The following is a 22,621-nucleotide window of genomic DNA, read 5'->3' as shown; positions in this document are numbered from 1 at the left end:
AGCAGTTGTCACCCAGCCAGTCATGGACCATTCCCAGCCATGGACCATTCCAAGCTCCACGAGGAACAGGACAATTCCAGGGAAAACGCACCAGCAGTGCTCTCCAGGAAGCTGCCAGCTTATTTACATGCCCACCTCTGGAAATTCCACTTAATTAGCCAGGAAACCCTTGTGCAAGGAATTCTACTCCTGCAGGAACAGGCAAACCCAAAGCATTACCAATACTGAGCTTTATTTTGATGCTCACCAGACATTCTTGCTGAACTACAAACATGACAAGAAATGCCAGCATGTGCATTTATTTGTTGATAAATAAACCCAAGCTCCCTCCAGCAGAGAAAATCCTTAATGTTTGGATTTGCAGAAAAAAAGGGCTTCCTAAGGAAATTGCCTTCCTTGTACCAAGCTCCTAAATCAGCTCAGATGAAGGTTCTGTAACTCCAGATCTTTGACCTGCAGCCATCCTGTTGTGCTCAAGGTGTTGAACACGGAAAACAAAGAAATTAAAGGCTTGTGAAATCAAGTATTACCCACACAGGATCCTTTGAGGCTCTTGCTCAGCGTCTCATTTGCATATTTATGAACTGCATTTTCGTGCTAATTGCCAGTGACAAGCTGAATACCCACATGATCATCCTCAGTGCTTCCTGAAGCGTGTGTGGGGACACGGCCACGGGAGAGCAGCAGTTCAGGGCTGTACCCACAGAGATCTCCCACACTGAGCCCGTGTCCATGTGGCCAATCCAGTAATTACACCACTGAATTTCCCAGGCAGCATTTAAACCCCCTGGGGACAAGAGACAGCATTTTAAAACGGATCAAGTGGTTCAAGAATCTCTGTTTCACCTGCCCTCAGCAAAACTCAGGCTCTGGAGCGGCAAGTCCTCCCAAAATCTTGCTGAAGGAATTGATGCTGGCCCTGCACGAGCACAGATCAGCTTCCTGGGGGAAGCCTTGGACTGAGGATCCACCTGACATGTCAGAGCCCCCCTCCCTCCAGCTGACTTCCACCCTGCTGAAATCCTGGGAAACTCACAGTGAGTTCAAGGTCCAGAGGAAAAGGTCAGGAGCACAAACCTGAGCTCAGTTTAACTGTCAGAGGGCGAGCTCTGGAAGGCGACAGCAACCAGGGCCCACCACACGCTCACCTGGGAGGGATCTAATCCTTGGCTGGATTTATCCCCAGCCCCTACTATCAGCATGGAAACAGGAATGTAACATTAAAGGCTCCCAAAATTCCTGCTGGTTTAGCTTTTAGTCACTGAACCAGATCTGCTTTGCCTGGTGCTTTGTATTTTTAGTCTCTCCTTCCCCCGTTGTTGTCCTCCCTTCCCCTCTCCTTTGAACCCCCCCCGAATCGTTTGTTTAACGCAGCTGCAAGAAGATTTAACAGAATTAGCAGGAACTATATCCCGTGCCCCAGGAGCTGGCTGGAAATTCCGTGCCTGGATTAGAGAGCAGCACAAAAAGACAGAGGATAAAGGACAGCTGCCAGAATTGGTCTGTGCTGCGCTAAAAAAGCAAAAGGGGCACACACAAACAATTCCTGCTGGGAATTACAGCCCAACAAAAGCCCGTCTGGCTCCATGGCCAGAGGCCACCACTGCCTGGTTGAGATTCATTTTATCATGTGAACAGAGCAGCTCCCAAGCACAGGCTCAGCCCACAAAAAGCATCACCCACAGCCAGGGATATCTCCTATACTATTAACAAAAATAAGTATTTTCTTTCTTTATCTATAATATATAAATAGATGATCATTTGCTTTTATTAATGTAGCTAAATATATCTTATGAATAAGTTATTTGGAGAACATCATCTCTAAGTCAGCAAGTGCTGTTATATCCAGTGAAGGAAATCTTTACTAATGGTCCTTTGAAGTACTTTAATTACCAAGCAGCCAATTATGGAAGTCTTAAGTCAGTTTTCACGCTGCCAAAAGATTCATTTTTGGACGTGATCCACACTTTGCACCTGTTAGAAGTGAAAATGTGACTCTCTTTTTTTCAAAGGTTCCTCTCCTCACACACAAAGCCCCTCCTCAGTGACCAGTGCAGTCTTCCACTCAACACTGACAACTTCAAAAGTACAAACAATTGGCACCAAATCAGTCAAACGACTTCAACAGCAACCCTGAAACTAAAGCAAAGCCAGAGTAACCTCCTACCACATCCTAACTCAGTCCTTATTAGTGCAACTCTGACACAGAACCTTCCTACAGGCAAAGACATCTGTAACCCAAACAAGTGTAAAATGATAAAAAAACCCCTACACTGCATGGAAAAATCCCAAAGGATTAGTGTCAGAAAACATTTGGCAGCAAGAGATTGGAAAAACCCATGAAGGCCTAACAGAAGAGAGTGGCTACACCAGTCATTTCAGGGGAGGCTGTCGAAGCAGAGCTGCTGCAGGAAGGTTTGTTATTCGAGCTTTTCATCTCCCTCCTCCACATCCTTGAGGCTGAGCACTTCCAGGGATCCCTTCCCTTTGGTCTCACTCCGGATCAGCTCGTCGATCTCTCGGAAGCAGCCTGGGTCAACAAGGCACACCTGGAATGTTCCACATGTCAGTCAAGCAAGAATATTGGAATCTCACCAGGCCCTAAGCAAGGCCTAACATTAATTTTCATTAAAAACCCCCATTTAGTTACTAAGAAGGTCTTTGCAGAGCTGATAAACAGTATCTTCCAGGTAATCCAATCTAATCTTTCCCCTGAATTTCTGCAGTTCCAGTTCCCCACGCTGGACATGGCTTTTTCCAGTTGGGATTGGTGGATTCTAATCTGTTTTCAAAGAAGATTTTTACAAATACCAAATTTTGCTTTACCACAGACTTTTAAAAAGAAATAATTAGCCACTAATAAATAATAAAATATAATACAATAATAAAACACAGGCTTGAGCCACCACATAAATAACAGTAACGTTCCACATATGCAGAAAAACTTATCAGTGTGGCAGGATAATCAATGCTAAGAGAAACTGCACTGGGCTTCTGCTCAGCTTGGAGCAGCAATCTCTGGATAACAAAGGCTGCTCCCATGCTCACATCCTTAGGATTGTTTGAAATTAAAAACCCCAAACAGCAGCTCTGATTCAGTTCCACCTTCCATCTATGAGTTCACCTTCTAGTAAAATACGTAGTCAGGTCGAGTATGAACCCAGGGACTGCTTTTTGCTTACAATTTCCAGCTGCTCCTGGAAGTCCTCGCTCTCAATAACTTTAATCAGTGGCTTGAGCTTCTCTTTCAGCTTCTTGCCCTCCTTTGGTGGGAGGATAAACCTCAGCCTCATGTGAGCACGTTCAATTTGCATGGTCTCCTTCAGCTGCCTGATCACTTCCAGGGCCTGGAAGGACACAAAGAGCATTTACACACCTGCTTCAAAACCACCACACTCATCAGAATCTCCAACCCTTTGCACCAGCTTCAGACCCATCTCTCAGTGCTGGTCACTGCCACTCTGCTGCAGGGAGGTTGCTGTCACACTCTTTTTGCCAGATTAACGAGAAAAAGCAGAGTTCTTGCTGTTTGTGATCACTACAGACACTTAGAAACCTTGTCTGAAATAAAATTAAATAGCAGTTACACTGCAAAACACCACAAACCCAGGTGGTTCAGATGCAAAGGCTGATATAACACCTCAGTTGGGATAAATCACAACCCTTTTATTTCTGTTCCAGGTGTACCACTGTTGCTGTTTTATTTAAGTTTCTTTCTTTCTCCCTTCCTTGAATTCTTAGAAAACAAATTGCCTGAGTTTCAGGAGCTGCTTGTATTCAGCTGCCAGATGGCTGAGTAATCCCTCTGAGGGCTCGGATGCCGGGGTTTTGCTGATCCCTGTGTGACAGGGAGCTGAGGAATTACATCGGAGCGCAGCACCTCGGAGCAGGAGCTGGTGTTGCAGGAAGACTCACCTGCTGCTTGGTGCTCTTGTTGGGTTTGACAGAGTAGTGGATGTCCTTCATGGCTCTCTCTATGAGGATCACTGTGTAGGGCCTCTTTGTTTCGGGGTTCACACATTTGTCAGCCACGATGGTGGCGATGTCTCGGAACATTTGCTCCAGCTGAGTGTGGCGCTCTTTGTCTGACACCTGCAGCTCCCCTTTGGATAAAATCTGTGTTGTAACAATACAGAAATCAGTTAAGAAACATCATGGACGTGAAGAGTGGGAATTCCAGTAACTTTGTTAAATTTAACCGTTGCTGGAATGGTTTGGGGAGATGTGAAGTGCGGAAAACAAAAATCACGTTGATCAAGTGAATCGTTACGACAGCTCTGGAAAGACTTCAGACAAAAAAACTCACCATGGAAACTACAGCAAGGGAGGCACAGATTTCACAGAATCATAGAATATCCTGCGTTGGAAGGGACCCCCAAGGATCACCCAGTCCAGCTCCTGGCCCTGCACAGACACCCCAACAATCTCACCCTGTGCCCCAGAGGATCAGCCAAACCCTCCCTGAGCTCTGGCAGCCTTGGGGCTGTGCCACTGCCCTGGGGAGCCTGGGCAGTGCCCAACCAGCCTCTGGGGGAAGAACCTTTGGCTGAGATCCAACCTGAGCCTGCCCTGACACAGCTCCAGCCCTTCCCTGGCTGCTGTCCCCGGTCACAGAGAGCAGGGATCGGAGCTGCCCCTCAGGTGAAGCTGCAGCTCTGCCCTCAGTCTCCTCTTCTGCAGCTGAACACACCAAGTGCCCTCAGTGCCCTCACACACCTTCAAATCAAGGCCTTCTTCCCTCCTTTGGACACTCTCTAATGGCTCAATCCCTTCCCTACATTGTGTCCCCCCAAACTGCCCCAATGTTGAGGTGAGGCCTCCCCAGGGCAGAGCAGAGCAGGACAATCCCCTCCCTGATGCCCCAGGACAGGGTTGGCCCCCCTGGCTGCCAGGGCACTGCTGACTCAGGAGATTTACTTGAATTCTCATCACCCACAACAAGCCCACAGTTCCCATCCAACCAAGAAGGATCAAGAGACTGGATCTGTTATTAACACTTAAGTGAACTGTCCAAAGTAAGCAACTGTCCACTTATCTTAGGTGAGGAACTCTCCAGTGTTCGACATCAGTGCAGAGAAGCTGTCTGTTAGAACACTCAGAACTCTTTTCAGCCAGATGCATATATAAAATTTAAGACTATAAAACAGAGTTCCTAGTCCTTTTTACTCATTTCATAACAAACAACTAAAGCAGCATTCTGCAAACAGTACAAACCAACCTACTGTGTGGCTGTAAGTCTTCTCCAAGCTTTTATAAAGCAAAGTGTGTAAAACCTACCATCTTACAGATTTCTGTTTGGTCATCTGTCCCAAATGCCTGAACCAGATCTTCCTTCTTCGCCACCTGGCCTTTGGAAACATTGACAAACACAGTGTGTGTCTGCAGGACCTCGTCGAGATCTTTCTCCCTAGAGAAAAGGACGGGGTTAGAAACCTTCACAGAATCATCCCAGAATGGGATGGGTTGGAAGGGACCTTAAAGATCACCCAGATCAACGCCCTGCCATGGGCAGGGACACCTTCCACTAGCCCAGCTTGCTCCAAGTCCTGTCCCGCCTGGCCTTGGACACTTCCAGGCGTGGGGCCTCCCCACCCTCACAGGGGAGATTTTCTCTCTAATACCCCTTTTAACCCTGTTCTCTGTCAGTAGGAAGCCATTCCCTCTTGTCCTGCCACTCCAGGCCCTTGTCCAAAGTCCCTCTCCAGCAAAGCAAGGGGCACATCAGTGCTTAAACAAGGAACAGCTCCTGCTGCCCAGGGCTGGATCAGCAGAGCTTGAAAACCTCCATCACGGACGTGTCATTGCCCAGGGACTGCCCTGGCCCCGCACCATGTCCCGGAGGTCAGACCCGGGTACCGGGGCAGCTCCACGGCCCCACAGCCGGGCTGCACAGGGGGCACTGCCGAGGGCGCACACGGGCTCCCAGGCAGGGCCCCGGTCCCTCTGCCGGGTCCCCACACGGGCCCATCCCGGTCCTCATACGGGTACACTCCCAGTCCTTTTCCCGGTCCCCACACAGTCCCTCCCCGGTCCCCACACGGGCCGATCCCGGTCCTTCCCGGCTCCCCACACGGTCCCTCCTCGGTCCCCACATGGGCCCATCCAGGTCCCCACGCGGTCCCCCCTCGGTCCCCACACAGGCCCATCCAGGTCCCCACGCGGGCCGATCCCGGTCCCCGCACGGTCCCATCCAGGTCCCCACGCGGGCCGATCCCGGTCCCCGCACGGTCCCTCCTCGCTCCCCACACAGGCCCATCCAGGTCCCAATGCGGTCCCTCCTCGGTCCCCACGCGGGCCGATCCCGGTCCCCGCACGGTCCCTCCTCGGTCCCCACATGGGCCCATCCAGGTCCCCACACGGGCCGATCCCGGTCCTTCCCCGCTCCCCCCCGGGCCGCGCCGCCGCCCCGCCGGCTCGCCGGGGCACTCACGCTCCGCTGCGCCAGCCCATGACCTTGTTGCGGTAGCAGGCGATCTCGAAGCGCTTGCCGGCGCGCCGGGCCCGCACCACGGCCACGTTGGTGAGGCGGATCTGGTTGGTGGGGGTGAAGATGGACATGGCGGCGGCCGCGGCCCTGAGCCGGCCCCGCCCGGCCGGCCCGGCAGTGAACGGCGGCCCGGCAGTGAACGGCGGCCCGGCAGTGAACGGCGGCCCGGCAGTGAATGCGGCCCGGCAGTGAACGGCGGCCCGGCAGTGAATGCGGCCCGGCAGTGAACGGCGGCCCGGCAGTGAACGGCGGCCCGGCAGTGGATGCGGCCCGGCAGTGAACGGCGGCCCGGCAGTGGATGCGGCCCGGCAGTGGATGCGGCCCGGCAGTGAACGGCGGCGGGGCGGGCCGGGCGGAAGGGGCGGGAGCGGCACATGGCGGGCTGAGGGCAGCGCCGGCCGGGGCGGAGGGGTCAGTGCGGGGCTGGGGGCGCGTGGTGCTAATGAGATAGTGTGATAACAGTGAGGGGAGGGTGTAATAACCACGTGTGTGTGTGGGGAGTAACTCTGAGATGGGGCTGTGGACGTTGGGGGGGTGGCGCGTGTGTGGTAATAACCGTGAGGGGAGTGTGTGGGGTAATAACCGTGAGGGGAGCGTGTGGGGTAATAACCGTGAGGGGAGCGTGTGGGGTAATAACCGTGAGGGGAGTGTGTGGGGTAATAACCGTGAGGGGAGCGTGTGGCAATACTACTACTACTACTAATAATAATAACAACAACAACAATAACAACAACAACAACAATGAGCGGGCGTATAACCACGTGTGTGTGTGGGGTAACGGTGAGATGGGGTATGAACCGGGGGGGTATAACTGTGATGGGGGGGGATGTATGGGATCACAGCCGCGGAGGGGGATTTGGGGGGTAGTAACCGTGAGGGGAAGGGGTGGTAATAATAATAATAATAATAACAATAATAATTACAACAACAACAATAATAACAACAACCTTGTGTGTGTGTGGAGTAACTGTGCGATGGGGGTATGGACCGTGAGGGTATAACAATGATGGTGTGGGGGCATGTGTGGTAATAATAATAACAATAACAATAATAATAATAACGACCGTGAGGGGGGATGTAGTAACCACGTATCTGTGTGGAGTAACTCTGAGATGGGGGTATGGATCGTGAGGGGTATAACAATGGTGGGGAGGGGATGCGTGTGGGATAATAACCATGGGGGGGATGATAATAATAATAATAATAACAACAGCAACAACTATGAGGGGGGATGTAATAACCACGTGTGGGGGGGTAACTGTGAGATGGGGGTATGAACCATGAGGGGTGAGGGTACAACTGTGATGGGGGGGTGGTGTGTGGGATAATAACTGTGAGAAGGGTGTGTGTGATAATTAATAATAATAATAATAATAACAACGGTGAGGGGGGAATGTAATAACCACGTGTGTGTGGAGCACCTGTGAGATGGGGGTATGAACCGTGGGGGTATAACTGTGATGGGGGGGTGAGTGTGGGATCACAACCGTGGAGGGGGATTTGGGGGGTAGTAACTGTGAGGGGAGGGTGTGTGGTGGGGTAAAAATGGGGAGAAGGGATATAATAACTGTGTGTGTGTGTGGTGATAACTGTGGGAGGGTTGTGTGTGTGTGTGTGTGTGTGTGTGTGTGGGGAGAGATGGAGAAATTACCCGTGAGGAGTAGGGGGGTATAACCATGGTGGTGGTGGAGGGGGGTAATAACTGTGAGGAGGGCGTGTTTAACAATTTGGGGGTATAATAACTGTGGGAGGCAGAGGAAAGTGGGGTCATAACCCTGAGAAGGGATGTGAATTGTGAGTGGTGGGAGGAGGAATAACCATGAGGGTGGTGTGTGTGTGTGTGTTTGTGGGGGGATAATAACCATGAGGGGTGTGGGGGTAAGAGGTGTAAGGGGGGAGTGTGTGTAGGGGGATAATAATAATAATAATAATAACTGTGAGGGGAGTGGGATGGGTGTGGGTAATAACCATGAGGGGTGGGGGTGAAGGGGTTGGGGTAATAATGTGGGGGAAAATGGGGTTAATAAGGGTGAGGGGGGAATGTGTGTGTGGGTAATGACTGGGGGGGGTGTTTGGGGTAATAACCATGAAGGATGGGTCTGTGGGGGTTAATAACTGTGAGTGTGTAATAACCATGTGGGGGGGGGGGTTTATAACTATGAGGGGGGTGTAGGAGTGAGGGTAATAAATGAGATGGTTATGGAGGGGGATGAGAGTTCTGTGTGAGGGGCCTGTACAGAAGGGGGTCAGCACAGAGGAGGGATCAAATGGGCTGGTGCAGGGGGGCAGGTTCCTGGGTAGGCACAGGGCTGAGGGATGGGGGGCAGCTCCAGTGGGGGGTCAGGGAGTGGGTTTTGGGTGCTGTGGAGTAATTGAAGGTGGGACATACAGAGGATGAGGAGGAGCAGGGTGCTTGGGCTGCAGCAAGTTTTTGGAGCCTCCCTTGAGGGGTTTGCTTCTGGGGTGGGCTGGCAGCACTGGGGCTGCCCACTGGCAAGTGCTCTTGGCTCATCTCTTTTGGGAGGCTGTGTTGCTGCTGGAGGGGGTGATGGGCATCCCCTCAAGCCTTTGAGCTGGTAATGTGAGTAACAGCCCAGGGGAAAAGTAGGAGAACAGTTTCCAGCCTCCTGAGAATGCTTGGATTCTGTGCTCTTGTCTGATATTTGCAGAAATGAGGTCCGAGGGGGCTGCAGGTGACAGTAGGAGGGTGTCAGCTGGGTTTCTCACTAAATAAGTGTCACAAACCAGCCTTTTTTAAGCACCTGAATGTTTCCTGTGAAATAGGTGTTCACAGGCACCACACAAGCTTGTTCCTGGCTGGAGTGTTCTGTACCTTGAATGTACTGAACCAACTTGTAACATCTCAGTTGTTCCAAGTCAAACTTCACTTGCACCACACAATTCTGAGAAAGTGCTTCCAGTTGAATGCAGGTTTCAGTCTGCCCTTGAAACTCTGTTTGTAATCAGTGTAATATCTAATGTGTGTAAGCAAGGGCTGGGTTCAGCAGCAAACTGTGGAGGTGATTCCCCCTTGAACTGGAGCTTTCTAGTTCCAGAGATCTGCACTTGTGTCAAACTAAGGCTGGTATGATCCAGTGGATGTTTCAAAAGGATTTTTTACTTTCAGGCACTTGCACAGCTCAAATATTTTCTGCTTTTCCTTATAACAGAGGTGCCCTATAAAGAAAAAACCCAGAATATCCAGACTCAGAATCTAAAATCTTAGCTTGGAGCTCAGCTGATGCACCTGAGGAGGTGACGGCTTCTTGATTCAGTTTTAATGCCTTTTCTTTAGCCAAAACCTGTTTTCTGCAGAGCCTGGGGAGTAGCTGATGCCATGATGAGACTGTGGGGACTGTGTGGTTGTTTTCTGTGTGCTCATTCCATATTCATACTGTTGGAATCTGTGACATTCCAGATTTAGATGTCTCAATGGATACGTGGAGCTACTTCCGTACTTGCCTGGCGTCCATATGGCTGCACAGATTTTACATCTACTCTGCTCTTGCTTTGGGGATCAGCCTTTGGATTGTCATTCAGTTCACCACCACCAAAACCAAAAGGAAGGTAACTGAACCTGTCAGCACTTTTGTCTGAGGACACCCCAAAACCCTGTGAGTGGAAGTGAGGAGCTGCAGGGTGAAGGCACCCACTGGTGCAGTGAAATGGGCCCACCCAGAGTTTTGCAAATCCCAAATGCTCTTTCGTTCATGTGGGTATAATTCTCAGTTTGGATTCTTTTATGTTTGAGAGTCACTAAAAGCCCCTGTTGCTCTGATTTTGGAGCAGATCTCAGCTGGACACTTCTCATGTTGTGTCTGTCAGTCCAAGGAAATCCCTCTGCTTGTGCCTGGTGTTTTTACCTTCGTGTTTCCAGTGATGGCAATGACAAGGTTGGACTGACTGCTTTGAGGATGGGAGTGGGATTGGGCCGTTCAGGAGTTGAAAACCTCCTCCTGCAGGTGGTTGAAGTTCTGCTGCAGGAGACTGGGAGGCTCAGCTGGGTCCTTTTATCTCCCAGATATTGGAGCATGGCCTGGGTCAGGGAAACACTTCCTGCTGTGTTTGTCTGGGTGTGAGAGGAACCCAAATGCTGTTGCATTTGTGCAGTGCTGACAGTCTGGCCGCAGGATTTGGTTTGACATCACTTGCAGAGGGGATGGAATTTGACACAGCTCCTGTTTCATAGGGTGAAAAATCCAGTGGGAATCCCACTTCCTCCAAAGGAACAGAAGACAAGCTGGTAAATGGATGTGCCACCCCTCAGGCAGAGGAGGTGTATGTTGCTGGGGTAAAGATCTTCTATGGCTCTCAGACTGGCACAGCAAAGGTATCAGTTACTTTTGTTCCACATTTGTGAAATAGATCTGAAATATTGGGATTCAAGTGTCTTAAAACACTGCACTGGGTACAAATGTGAGAGTTCATTAGGAGGTTCATTAGCTCGTTACAAGTCATTGCCCAACACAAAAGATAAGTGAAAATTCTATAAAAATAACGTTTTCCCCCCTCCTTTTAAGTGGGGCCTGCAGGATATTGATTATGAAGCTTCAAGTTTACTCTTACAGTATAATTTTAATTTGCCAGCAGGTCTTCATAGAAAGAGGTGCTGGTTTTGGTGCTTCCTCAAAAAGAAATGCCATTTGTGTGTGGAAATGTAAAGCCATTAAAATTCATGGGAGTCTCAGCCAGTTACTTCATGTTTTTAATGTGAGGAGTTACAGGCCCAGTGTCCAGGTCTCAGGTGTTCTTCCTGTGCTGGGAGAGGTTTTGTGGCTGAGCACAGCAGGGCTGGTGTGGTTGAAGGAATTGATAACTTCCTCTATGTTTCTTTTTTCCAGAGATTTGCCAAAGCTCTGGCTGAAGCTGTTACTTCCCTTAATTTGCCTGTGGAAGTCATTAACATGGGAGACTATGACCCAGATGATTGTTTAGCAGAGGAGGTGGGTATGGCATAGATAGGAATAATAAATACAAGTTTTTTCCTGGGATTGTCGAGGCTGTTTTCCTATTTATTTCTCTCCTGTTCTCCTGGAAATCCTCAAAGCTGTGTGTTGCAAATTGTTTCCCTGCTACAAAAGCAAGTGTAGCCCATCAGCCCTCAGCAGAAAATACCAAAATTTTGAAAATTACTGGGAAAGCATCACAGAGAACATTTTGAAGCTGACAATGACCTTGTATGAGCCAGTTCTGTAACTCAGGGGTGACAGTGGCTGCACCAGGTCCCCTGTTCTCTGTGTGCACCTGGGGAAGGGTTTAAAGCCAGGACAAGCAACTGGTGATGCTTCTGCAGCTTTTATAGGCTTACAAGTTAGAAACTCCTTGTGAGGTGTTTGGAGTAACCCTTGATGGGTTTTTCTTCTGTGAATATTGATGGTTTTAATTAATCCTAACAAAACTTTTTGGTTGTATCTCCCTGCATGTGGGAACTGTGTGTTGGAAGTTCCTGAGGTGGAAGTTTCAGTGTGAGTTGTCAGCACTGGATACTGCCCCTAACAAACCTGGAAATGGGAGGTTGGGAAGTTTTAGATATTTATCCATGGGGGACTTTGTGGTGAAGGAGTCTGTAGTTCTAAATATTTATCCATGGGGGACTTTGTGGTGAAGGAGTCTGTAGTTCTAAATATTTATCCATGGGGGACTTTGTGGTGAAGGAGTCTGTAGTTTTAAATATTTATCCATGGGGGACTGTGGTGAAGGAGCCTGGTCAGGAAGCTGCTGACTGGGGAAGGAGTAATGGATACAAATTGAAAGAGGGGAAATTTAGGTTAGATATCAGGGAGAAATTTTTTTACTGTGAGGGTGGTGGAACACTGGCCCAGGTTGCCCCGGGGAGCTTGTGGATGCCCCAACCCTGGAAGTGTTCAAAGCCAGGTTGGATAAAGCCTTGAGCAACCTGGTCTAGTGGGAAGCATCCCTGCCCATGGCAGGGGGTTGGGACTGGATGATCTTTAAGGTTCATTCCAACTCCTTAACATTGTATGATTCCAGGAAGATGTCCCATTCTGCTCACTGTGTCCCAGTCCAGGGGACAGGTCATTCACCACCACTGGGATTGTCACCTGCACCATCCCATCTTGTCTTTTGGTTCCTTCCAGCTGCCTCTTTTCCTGATGTCAGGGGTTTTTGGTAATGCAGTGATCTTGTCTCTCCTGTTGTGTCCCTGTGGGCAGACAACCAGCAGGAACATCTGTGTGTTCCTGGTGGCCACGTACACGGACGGGCAGCCCCCGGAGAGCGCGGCCTGGTTCTGCAAGTGGTTGGAAGAGGCAGCCAACGATTTCCGTGTTGGGAAAACCCACCTGCAGGGGCTCAGATACGCCGTGTTTGGCCTGGGGAACTCGGTGTATGTGGATCATTACAACACAGTAAGTGTGGCCCCTGTCCTTCCTTCTTGGTTCCTGCTCCTCTGGGAGCCTCAGCTGGATGAACCGCTTCAAAACTGAGCGGTGCTGGTGGATTGGGTGGGAATTGCAGCTGTTGGCAGACTTGAGGGACTGGGTTTAGGGCACAAGTAGAATTACAGGATCGTTGAGGTTGGAAAAGGCTTCCAAGATCATTGAGTCCACCCTGTGCCCGATGCCAACCCTGTCCCCCAGCCCAGAGCACTGAGTGCCACCTCCAGGCCTTCCTTGGACACCTCCAGGGATGGGGACTCCACCACCTCCCTGGGCAGCCCCTTCCAGTGCCTGACCACCCTTTCCATGCAGAAATTCCTCCTGATGTCCAACCTGACCCTCCCCTGGCACAGCTGGAGGCCGTTCCCTCTCCTCCTGTCCCTTGTTCCCTGGGAGCAGAGCCCGACCCCCCCTGGCTCCCCCCTCCTGTCAGGGGGTTGCAGAGCCAGAAGGTCCCCCCTGAGCCTCCTTTTCTCCAGGCTGAGCCCCCCCAGCTCCCTCAGCCACTCCTGGTTCTCCAGCCCCTTCCCAGCTCTGTTCCCTTCCCTGCACACACTCCAGCCCCTCAGTGTCTCTCTTGTCCTGAGGAGCCCCAACCTGCCCCCCAGGATCGAGGAGGTGCCCCAGCAGTGCCAGCACAGGGGGACAGTCCCTGCCCTGGGCCTGCTGCCACACCACTGCTTGTAGAAGCCAATGCCATTGGCCTTTTTGGCCACTTGGACAGGGCAACTTTGAAGCAATTGTGCTGCCCTTTTAAATGGGGAGTCCCATATGCACTGGGAGATGTGGGAATACACCTGGCAAACCCTTGCTGAGTTCATTTCCCAGCTTGGAAAGCTTTCTGTCAGCACGTGAGGGTACAGGACTGTAAATGTTCTCACTTGCTGCCTTCTAGTTTACAGGGCTTTCCTCAAACTTGGCTGCTTTGTGTGTTGTGGATTTTAGCTTTATTCCCTGATGCAGATTGTGGCAGTATCTTTGCCTGGTCATTGGTGTCACCTCACTCATTAAAAATGGCATCTCCTGTCTCCAGGTTGTTTTTACAGCTGGGGCCACGTGAAACGTGTTACACACCTTGAGCAGCAGGCATCACACAGAGCAGCTTGTTCCCAGAGCTCGTCCCTTGCCACACCAGTGTGACAGCAGAGGGATTTTCCAACAATCTGAGGGAGTGTGGGGTGTTCAGGCTGCCTTGTGTCTGCGCTGAGGGACTCCACGAGTCCCTGCCCTGCAGTCCTGTGCAGCTCGCTAGCTCTCCTTCCAGGCTTGATCCTTGCTTTTTTTTTTAGTTTCCTGCTTTCCTTTGGACTTGGTTTAATATCCCTGCCCCTTTGCTGCCGTCCCAGGTTGGCAGGAGGATGGACAGGTGGCTGTGGATGCTCAGTGCCAGCCGTGTGATGACCCGCGCCGAGGGCGACTGCAGCGTGGCACAGAGCAGGCACGGCAGCATCGAGGGCGACTTTGAGGCCTGGAAAGCCAAATTCCTCACTCGGCTCCAGGCCCTCTGCAGAGGGGAGAAGAAGCCCTGCAGTGGGAAGTGCAAGAAAGGGAAGTGCAAATCTCCAGGGAAGCAGAGCAGGGAGGGCTCGGATCACGAACGCGGGGCATCGGAGCACGAGAATACTGAGGTACAGCCACAGTCCTCGAGGCCTCAGGACTGGGTCAGGGCTCCCTCGGCTTCTCTCCTTCCTCCTCCAGCCCACAGGGATGCTGTGGGAGCCTGATACTTTGTTCTGGAGCAGAGGGGGATGAGGGATGAGAACCCATGGCTGATAATATGTGGAATGAACCATCCAAAAAGAATTAGTGCTGGACTCAGCTAGGTGGCATTTATGTGGTGAGGGTGTCTTCCTCCTGACTGGGGTGAGGTTTATGTTGTGACAGATGCTCCAGTCTGAGTTCTGGGTTCTCATCAGAGCCTTTGCTTTGTCCCATGGCCAGGTGAAGCATTTAGTTCCCTGAGAGCAGTTAACCTGCTTCCACTTCATCCTGGTGCAGCTTAGCTTGTCTGCCTGCATCCCAAGGATTTTCCAGAGACAGCTTGGGGGGTGTTACCTGGGCAAGTCCTGTATTTCCTCTGTATGTATCTGCCTGTATTCATGTAGCTGGAGTGTTGATTGCAGATTTTGAATAAGAAATCCTCTTTCCTGCTCTCCAGTGCAAGATCCAGAGCTGCTGTGGCACTTTAACCTTCCCTCAAGCCATTTATTGTGGGTTGGGAATGTTTGCTGTGGCCTTGGGGAATTTTGTAGGACAATAAGTGTCTCTTCTGGCTGAGTTTGGGAGTGCTGGCTGCTGCAGGGGCAAGAGGAATAAATCTTGCTGTTACACCAGTGCTGTTGTGCTGTACCTTGGATTTGTGCAGAAAGAGAGAAACCTTTCTGCTCTGTGGAGAGTTTACCTTGGAAAGCAAATCCCTCTCTCCCTGTTCATTCATCCAGGAGCACTTAAAGGGTTTAAAGGGCTTCAGGCTTCCATGTACATCCTTCAGGTTATTAGTAGGATATTCCTTGTTTTCAGAGGTCTTCACTAATAAGGAGTTATCTCACTTAGATAAAAGGTGTTATGTTTAACATTCAGATAAATTCTTAATTGTTTTTCTCTGATCTCTCCCACAGGCAGAGGAATTGTTTGAAACCAGTAGTGAGGAGGAAGCTGATGCTGAGGAAGCTGGAGGCACCAATTCTATCATTGATGTTGAAGATCTTGGCAATATCATGGGCCACATGAAGAAAGCAAAGGTACTGCTGTTCCTGTGGGTATGGAATGGTCAGGTCTTTGCCACTGATCAGTTGGATTGTTTAAAATATTATTGCCTGGATGTGAATCTGTAGGGTTTGGTTGTGGGAGAGTAAAATATGAGCTCTTGGACAGGCTGTCCCAGAAAGTAACATACTTTGGAGGTGTGCTGGATGTAGGTACAGACCAACTGTGACTTGTCCCCCAAGCAGATGCTGCAGTGGTAAGGTGTTGTCTTCAGTCTGAGGGAAGATTTACACCAACTTCTGTCTGTAATTACACCTTCCTTGCCTTGGGAGCCTCTGCAGTGTGGGCTTCCCACGGCTCTTCCCCAAGATGAGGCCCTGGCACAGGTTGCCCAGAGAAGTTGTGGCTGCCCCTGGATCCCTGGAAGTGTCCAAGGCCAGGCTGGACAGGGCTTGGAGCAACCTGGGCTGGTGGAAGGTGTCCCTGCCCATGGCAGGGAGTGAGAGGGTCCTTAAAGTCCCTTCCAACCCCAGCTGTTCTGGGATTCTGTGGAAATACAAGGATTTCCTCAGTGGTCTGAGCTGAGATGGCAGCACTGGGACACCCCAAGCCAGGCCCTGCCTCACAGGGGGCTGTGTCTGGGGAGGGGACAGTGTTACAGGGAGGGCATTGGCATCTCTGTTCCTCACCTTAGGGAGGGGGAAGGAGGTAAATAAAACAATTCCTGCTGTTTGTTACAACCTCTGTGAGGAGAGCAGCCCCACTGACCTGGGGGCAAGGCAGGCTCTTGGGAGGGGACTCTGCCCCTGAGTTTGGATGGACTTGTGCAGTGCAGCTGGTGAGGGGAGGGTGGCTGACCCTTTGGCTTTGATCTGGAGGGAGAAAGGATCAGTGTTTTCCCGGTGGAACTGTGGTCCTTTCCCCTCTCCCTCCTTCACTCACCACTAGAGGTCAGCGGCCAACAGGGAACTGCTGAATCCTGGGCCCAGGAAAGGGACGTGGTGACATCCAGCAGTTCTGTGGAGAATTAGGCACTGGCTTTTCACTGACTGACAAAATGTGGCAACACCATGATGGAGGAGTAGAGTAATGCAGGAAAACCACGTGTCATAGCCCAGTTTGTGAATAAAAAGTGAGCACAGCAATAAAATACTTCCTGCTCTTCACTTCTCCAGCTCGTCGTGCTGGTGGTGAGCAGGGCTGAAGTCACTGTGGTGTGGGTTTATACACAGGCAGTGGAGATTCCCTGCTCTCTGTGCCTTTGTTTAAAGATTCAAACCACTTTCTCCTCAGCTTTCTTGCTGCTCTGCTCGGGCAGTGAGCGGCCTGTGTGTTGTACTTGCAATTCTGTAGTAACCTGTATGTCTGTGTTGATCAGGTTCCTGTGGCTGTGACCCAAGTGCCTGCCCCTGATCAGTGGGGCAGCTGCTGTCTGAGCACAGACACTGCCCTCGAGTTGAGCTGTAGTTTTTATCTGAGCACAGACACTGCCCTCGAGTTGAGCTGTAGTTTTTATCTGAGCACAGACACTGCCCTCGAGTTGAGCTGCAGTTTCTCAGCACAGACACTGCCCTCAAGTTGTGAGCTGTAGTTTGTCTGAGCACAGACACTCACCTGAAGTTGAGTTGTAGTTTCTGAGCACACTCCCCTCAAGTTGAGCTGTAGTTTGTGTCTGAGCTCACACACACCTCAAGTTGAGCTGCAGTTTCTGATCCTTTGAGCTTTTTCCTTGGAGGAGATGGCAAAGATGTTCTGCTGTGCCAGGTGAATGCTGCCCTCTTGCAAATGGTTAAATCCTGAGGGTGCAAGTGTAGGTGTGGAATTGAAAGTTCACTCTCAGCGTGCCTGGAAGTGTCCTGGCCCTTTGGGATATGAGCTGTTGTCAGCTGATGGACAGGAGGCCCTAAAACTTGGATCAGCTTTTGTCACTGATGCCACAGAAGTGTGCTGCTGTGGGCATGTCCTTTTTTTTTTTTTTGGATTAAATTTAAGACCTTAAAAGCTGTAGTTCTCATTACTGGCCCCTTTATTCCCATTCTGCATGGCACATCTGCCCAGCTGCAATCCACAGTTCTGGTTTCATGCTCCTGCAACCAGAGCAGGGAATGGAGAAAAGGCCCTCTTGGGGTGCGTGGGGTGATGTGTCAGCATTCCAGGAGGGAGCCTGAGTTGATGGCTGTGCCTGGGAGGAAGGATGGCTTTGTCCTGGTGCTGACTCTGCTGGGGAATGTGCACATGGACAGGTTTGTGCAAACCCTCGAGCTGTGAGAGGACCCCAGAGGTGCAGTTGTTTACTGTGATAAAAATGAATGCTGAGGGCTGGATGTGAGAGAGCAGATGATCTGCATTTATGACAGTAATTCATCACAACCAGGCTCTCTTGCTGCCAGGCAGGAAGCTGTAGTTCAAATCCATCTCAGTTGAAGTCCCATCCTCTCTTTGGAGGCTCTGAGTTTGTGCAGTGAGAAGTTTCCTGTGTCAGGTGAGTTGTGCTCTCCCTTTAGCCATCTTTCCTCTCATGGAATTCTGAAGAGTATAAAATTAATCTGACATTTATTTTACGCTGAGGTAACTTGTTGTCCTGCAGTAAATCCTTACCCCCACAGGGGTTTCTACCTGAGCTATTCACATACAAGTTTGAGAGAAACTTGTGTATCTTCAGGGTTATATCACAGGCAGTTCTTCATCCTCAGAGTTACTTGGATTTGGAGTGGGCAGAAGGGTTTCCAGCACGAGTTTTTTTGGTGTCAGTGTTGTGTGGTCACCCCTCTGCACGTGGGGGGTGGAACAGCAGGTCCTGCCTTGTGCAATGTAGACAATTTGAAATGTTTTAAGACCCAGCTTTGACCTCTTCTGTGTTGCCTCTTGTGTGATTCACTAGCACAGATGGTCATAATTCCTTGTTGTCCTGCCTTTTCTGGGCTGGCAGTGAGGCTGTGGAGGTGAGTGTGACTAATAAATGTCCACTCACATCTCTGCAGGTCATCTTAATTTAATTTTGCATCCATCTCTTGTTACCTGACTTGATGGAAATCAAGGCTGAGTTTTCTTTTACAGCTTTTTTTTTTTTTCCTCCCACGTGCTGCAGGCTCATTGCATTTTGTAAAGTATTGTCAGAGGGCTTGGAGCAGGCCCTGCATCCTTGCAGTCATTTGGATCAGGCAGGTGGATTCAGGAGTTCAGGGGAATGCCAAAACCTCTCTTCCTGCTTGAGTTGCAGCTATTCCATACTCTCCCTTAGAGAAGAGATGGAGTTTTAAAGAGCTGCTGAGGGTAAAGTTCCACAGTTCAGGGTGATGGTGCCTCCTGCACGTGGAATCTGAGCACAAAAATTTGCCCCAAGGTCGGGTGTATATTGGTAATACATTCAAATATATTAAATGCCAGCTGATACAACAGTAAATCCCACCCTTAGTGCACCAAACCCTATAATATGTGGTGGTGGTTCTTGGTGGATTTAAGAACTAGGTAGATTTTGAGTTTTACAGTTGGGCCACACTTTCCCTGTCCTCCAAAGTTGCTCCCCTGGATGTATTTATCAGGTGAAAGTGAACTCTAAAGGGTGTGTTTGTGGCCTGTAAGATGTTATTAATCACAGGGACACCAGTTCTTGCTGCAGATTATCTCCCCCAGCTGGGAGATTGATCTGTCTCTCTAGTTATCACAATCAAGACTCATTCCCAGGGAATGGAATGACTTTATTAACCTTCACATTTATAAACTTCAGCCCTGAGTAACAGCAATAATAATATCCTAATTCCTTCTTTGTGATGGGCTGGGAAGTAATCAAATGGGCATGTTTTGTTGACACAGTTTTGAGATTAATGCTGTTTTGTTCTGAAACAAAAAGGTTAATGATGCTGACAGTCTCATTTGCAGTATAGATAGAGAGGGGGGTGTTCTTAGGAGTTTTTAGGAGCCAAAATCTCCCCCAGAGCATGTTCAAGGAGCTTCTATGTCCATTTGCCCCAGGAGAGCTTTCCTGATCCCCTCTGGCACTGTTCCCTAACAAGTCAGCCATGTCCCACCACTGTGACTGTAAATCCCAATGTTCCCAAATCTTCCAATGCTCCCTGAGAGCCCTTGGAGTGTGTGGCAGCTGTGGGAGACCAACTGTGGGGTGAAGGAACTGCTGCTGAAGCTGCCTGGGGTGTGGTTGGGAGGGGGCAGTGGGCATTAAGGGATTTAAGGCACAGGGTTTACAGACCAACTTTGTGCTGCAGGTAGAAGCTTTTTAGAGTCTGAAAGAATCATTAGCCATATTTTAACCAAATGGAACAAAGTTTGGGTGCTTCACTGTCAGTTCAAATGGATGTGCACATTTAGAGCCTCTCCAAAAACTTTCAGTGGGTGGAAGATTCCTTTATGACAAGTGAGCCCTTCTCTGCAGCAGCTCAGTCTCTGGATTTTGACCTGTGCTACTCTGGCTCAGAATTCAGTTTACATTTTAAAATAAGCTTTAGAAAAACGAGAATTTAACCTCTTAGGGACCACTTCCAGCATGAAATCTGGATTTGTCACAGGGACACTTCACCCTTCTCCTTTCCTCTGTTCAAATCTTTATTCTCTGGCTATTGGAAAGAATTGTAATTCCTAAACAACATTACAAGAGGTTTGCTTTTTCTGAGTAAGGCTTGTGAGTGCCCAAGGGGAAAAAAGAAGAGAAAAAAGCCCTAAAAATAACTTTAAAGGTAACCTCTGGCTGGATGTTCTGTGGTGTGATAGTGGCTTCCTTTGTAAGGGGATTTGAGATCTCTGAATGAAAACTGCTTGCCCTGAGGGTAGATCCCATATCCTGTGTTGTTCTTCAGTGGGTTGTAAATTAATCAGTAATTGGTTGGTGAAGCAGAGCTGAGAGATATAAAAAATGCTGGCAGACTGAAGTGCCCCTTGAGTGTTTGGCTTCCTCTTTATTTGCAGCCTTTTCTTGACCACATCCATTGTTGGAGGTGACCAGCACTGGCCCTGCAGCCCCCCAGCCCCTCTGCTCAGCATTTCCCACCACTTTGGGGCTCCATTTCTCAGGTGTCATCTTTTTCCTGTGTGTTTTTTAAGGTTCTTGCCAGTCCAGTGACAGAGTTGAGCAGAATTCCACAATTCCATGCAGCAGAGCCCCTCTGCTCTGAGCCAGGCTGGGAGAGCTGGGGGGGTTCACCTGGAGAAGAGAAGGCTCCAGGGAGAGCTGAGAGCCCCTTGCAGGGCCTAAAGGGGCTCCAGGAGAGCTGGAGAGGGACTGGGGACAAGGGATGGAGGGACAGGACAAGGGGGAATGGCTTCCCAGTGGTTTAGATGGGATATTGGGAAGGAATTCCTGGCTGTGAGGGTGGGGAGGCCCTGGCACAGGTTGCCCAGAGAAGCTGTGGCTGCCCCTGGATCCCTGGAAGTGTCCAAGGCCAGGTTGGAGCAACCTGGGCTAGTGGGAGGTGTCCCTGCCCATGGCAGGGATTGGAATGAGATGACCTTCAAGGTCCCTTCCAACCCAAAAAAAGGTACCTGAACTCCATGCCAAGGCTGAGAAAGTTGGGGCTGTTCAGCCTGGGGGAGAGAAGGTTGTGTGGTGACCTCACAGCACCTTCCAGGATCTAAAGGGGCTCCAAGGCAGCCAGGAAGGGACTCTGCATCAGGAACTGCAGTGACAGGACAAGGAGAACGGGTTCAAACTCAAAGAGGGGAAATTTAGGTTGGGTATTGGGAAGGAATTGTTCCCTGAGAGGGTGGTGGGGCCTTGGCACAGGTTGCCCAGAGAAGCTGTGACTGCCTCTGGACTCCTGGAAGTGTCCAAGGCCAGGTTGGAGCAACCTGGAAGATGTGGAAGGTGTCCCTGCCCATGGCAGGGGGTGGAACAAGATGAGCTTTAAGTTCCCTTCCAGCCCAAACAGTTCCATGATTCCATGGTGTTTTGACCACTTGAAAACTTGGTGAAAACTTTTCACTTGAAGTGAAAAGCTCTTTTAGTCCTAAACTGTCAGGAAAAGAAATGGTGGAGTAGAGGAGTCTTTTACAGAACCATTTTAAGGAAAATCTCCAAAATATGGTAAGAGTGTGTGCTGCCTGCTTTGAGTGTGAGAGGGCAGAAGAGACTGGAATGGAAAATCTTACTGGTTTTAAGTTGGGCATTTTGGGACTCTTGTTAAATCCTGTTACCTGGGTCTCAGTTCTGATTTTTATAGCAGAGAAGAAAGGAATAAAATGAAAATATACGGCTCAGTTTTCAAGTCTAAGAAGTCACTTTTGGGTGGACACAGACACATTTTTAGTTTTGACTCTTTGGGTTCCTTTGAAAATCAATCTTCTTTATGGTGTGTCCGAGGAAGTTTCCCAAATCAAACAGACTCTGACAGGCTCTGGGAGCTGAGTGTGAAATGGAGCTGTGGTTTAATGACACCTTGTAAAACCTGCCCTACAGCAGAGCCATCTGAAACCCCCCTGTAACCCTGCAGAGGGATTTTAAAGTTGTGAGCTGGGAGGGTTTTTTCTTGCCCTTGAGGATTTTGGCTGATGTTAAACCTGCAGTGTTGGACATTGTGGGATTATTCATCCTTCTGCTTTTTGTGGAAGATGCACAGTGTCCTTTCAGACTGATTCACTTGGATGGCAGCATAAGCTTCTGTCACTGCTTGTCTGCATGAGTTTGGGATTTAAAATGATGCTGGATATGTCCAAAAAATCTCAGCACTGACTTCTCAAACAAAGAGAAAATGGAAGATTCCCTCTGTGGGGACAGAGCTGCAGGTCTGTTCAGACATCCTCTCTTTGGGTGACAGCTGGGATCTGCTGCCTCAGAGTAACACCAGGGACCTTCTGGTGCCCTGCAGAAGGGGGTGCCCTACAGAAGGGGGTGCCCTACAGAAGGGGGTGCCCTACAGAAGGGGGTGCCCTACAGAAGGGGGTGCCCTACAGAAGGGGGTGCCCTACAGAAGGGGGTGCCCTACAGAAGGGGGTGCCCTACAGAAGGGGGTGCCCTACAGAAGGGGTGCCCTACAGAAGGGGTGCCCTACAGAAGGAGGGTAGCAGGAGGTAAGGAAACTTT

At 50.0% G+C, this 22,621-nt stretch overlaps 2 protein-coding genes across 2 annotated transcripts in view; one reads left to right on the top strand and one right to left on the bottom strand.

Annotated features, from left to right (window-relative positions):
* Positions 1–215: 215 nt before the first annotated feature.
* On the bottom strand, positions 216–6,628 carry SBDS (SBDS ribosome maturation factor). The gene is made up of 5 exons (XM_064677626.1): positions 6,431–6,628; positions 5,278–5,407; positions 3,916–4,116; positions 3,183–3,347; positions 216–2,549 (listed from the first exon to the last, which is right to left on the bottom strand). The coding sequence occupies exons 1-5, from the start codon at positions 6,556–6,558 to the stop codon at positions 2,421–2,423; spliced, it is 753 nt and encodes a 250-aa protein (XP_064533696.1). The 5' UTR covers positions 6,559–6,628; the 3' UTR covers positions 216–2,420.
* Positions 6,629–6,809: 181 nt separating this feature from the next.
* Positions 6,810–22,621, top strand: part of LOC135425687 (S-adenosyl-L-methionine-dependent tRNA 4-demethylwyosine synthase TYW1-like) — a 92,861-nt gene continuing 77,049 nt past the window's right edge. Inside the window, exons 1-7 of the mRNA XM_064678240.1 lie at positions 6,810–6,898; positions 9,906–10,054; positions 10,677–10,817; positions 11,329–11,430; positions 12,661–12,855; positions 14,232–14,513; positions 15,504–15,626. Of these exons, the coding sequence (XP_064534310.1) occupies positions 9,920–10,054; positions 10,677–10,817; positions 11,329–11,430; positions 12,661–12,855; positions 14,232–14,513; positions 15,504–15,626 (978 nt within the window). The 5' untranslated portion in view covers positions 6,810–6,898; positions 9,906–9,919. The remainder of the gene's footprint in view (positions 6,899–9,905; positions 10,055–10,676; positions 10,818–11,328; positions 11,431–12,660; positions 12,856–14,231; positions 14,514–15,503; positions 15,627–22,621) is intronic.

The sequence above is a fragment of the Pseudopipra pipra genome, chromosome 21, assembly GCF_036250125.1.
Source record: "Pseudopipra pipra isolate bDixPip1 chromosome 21, bDixPip1.hap1, whole genome shotgun sequence".
Classification (NCBI taxonomy): Eukaryota; Metazoa; Chordata; class Aves; order Passeriformes; family Pipridae; genus Pseudopipra; species Pseudopipra pipra.
Note: the sequence above shows the minus strand (reverse complement) of the source record. Positions and strands in the feature narration are given on the sequence as shown.

Bases quoted from the DNA above. Each gene is read 5' to 3' on its own strand.
- SBDS (XM_064677626.1), bottom strand. From the start codon at position 6,558: ATGTCCATCTTCACCCCCACCAACCAGATCCGCCTCACCAACGTGGCC. The intron at 5,408-6,430 runs GTGAGTGCCCCG...CCTTTTCTCTAG, and splicing joins ATGGGCTGGCGCAGCGGAGC to GGAGAAAGATCTCGACGAGG. The intron at 4,117-5,277 runs GTAGGTTTTACA...GTTACAACACAG, and splicing joins AAACAGAAATCTGTAAGATG to ATTTTATCCAAAGGGGAGCT.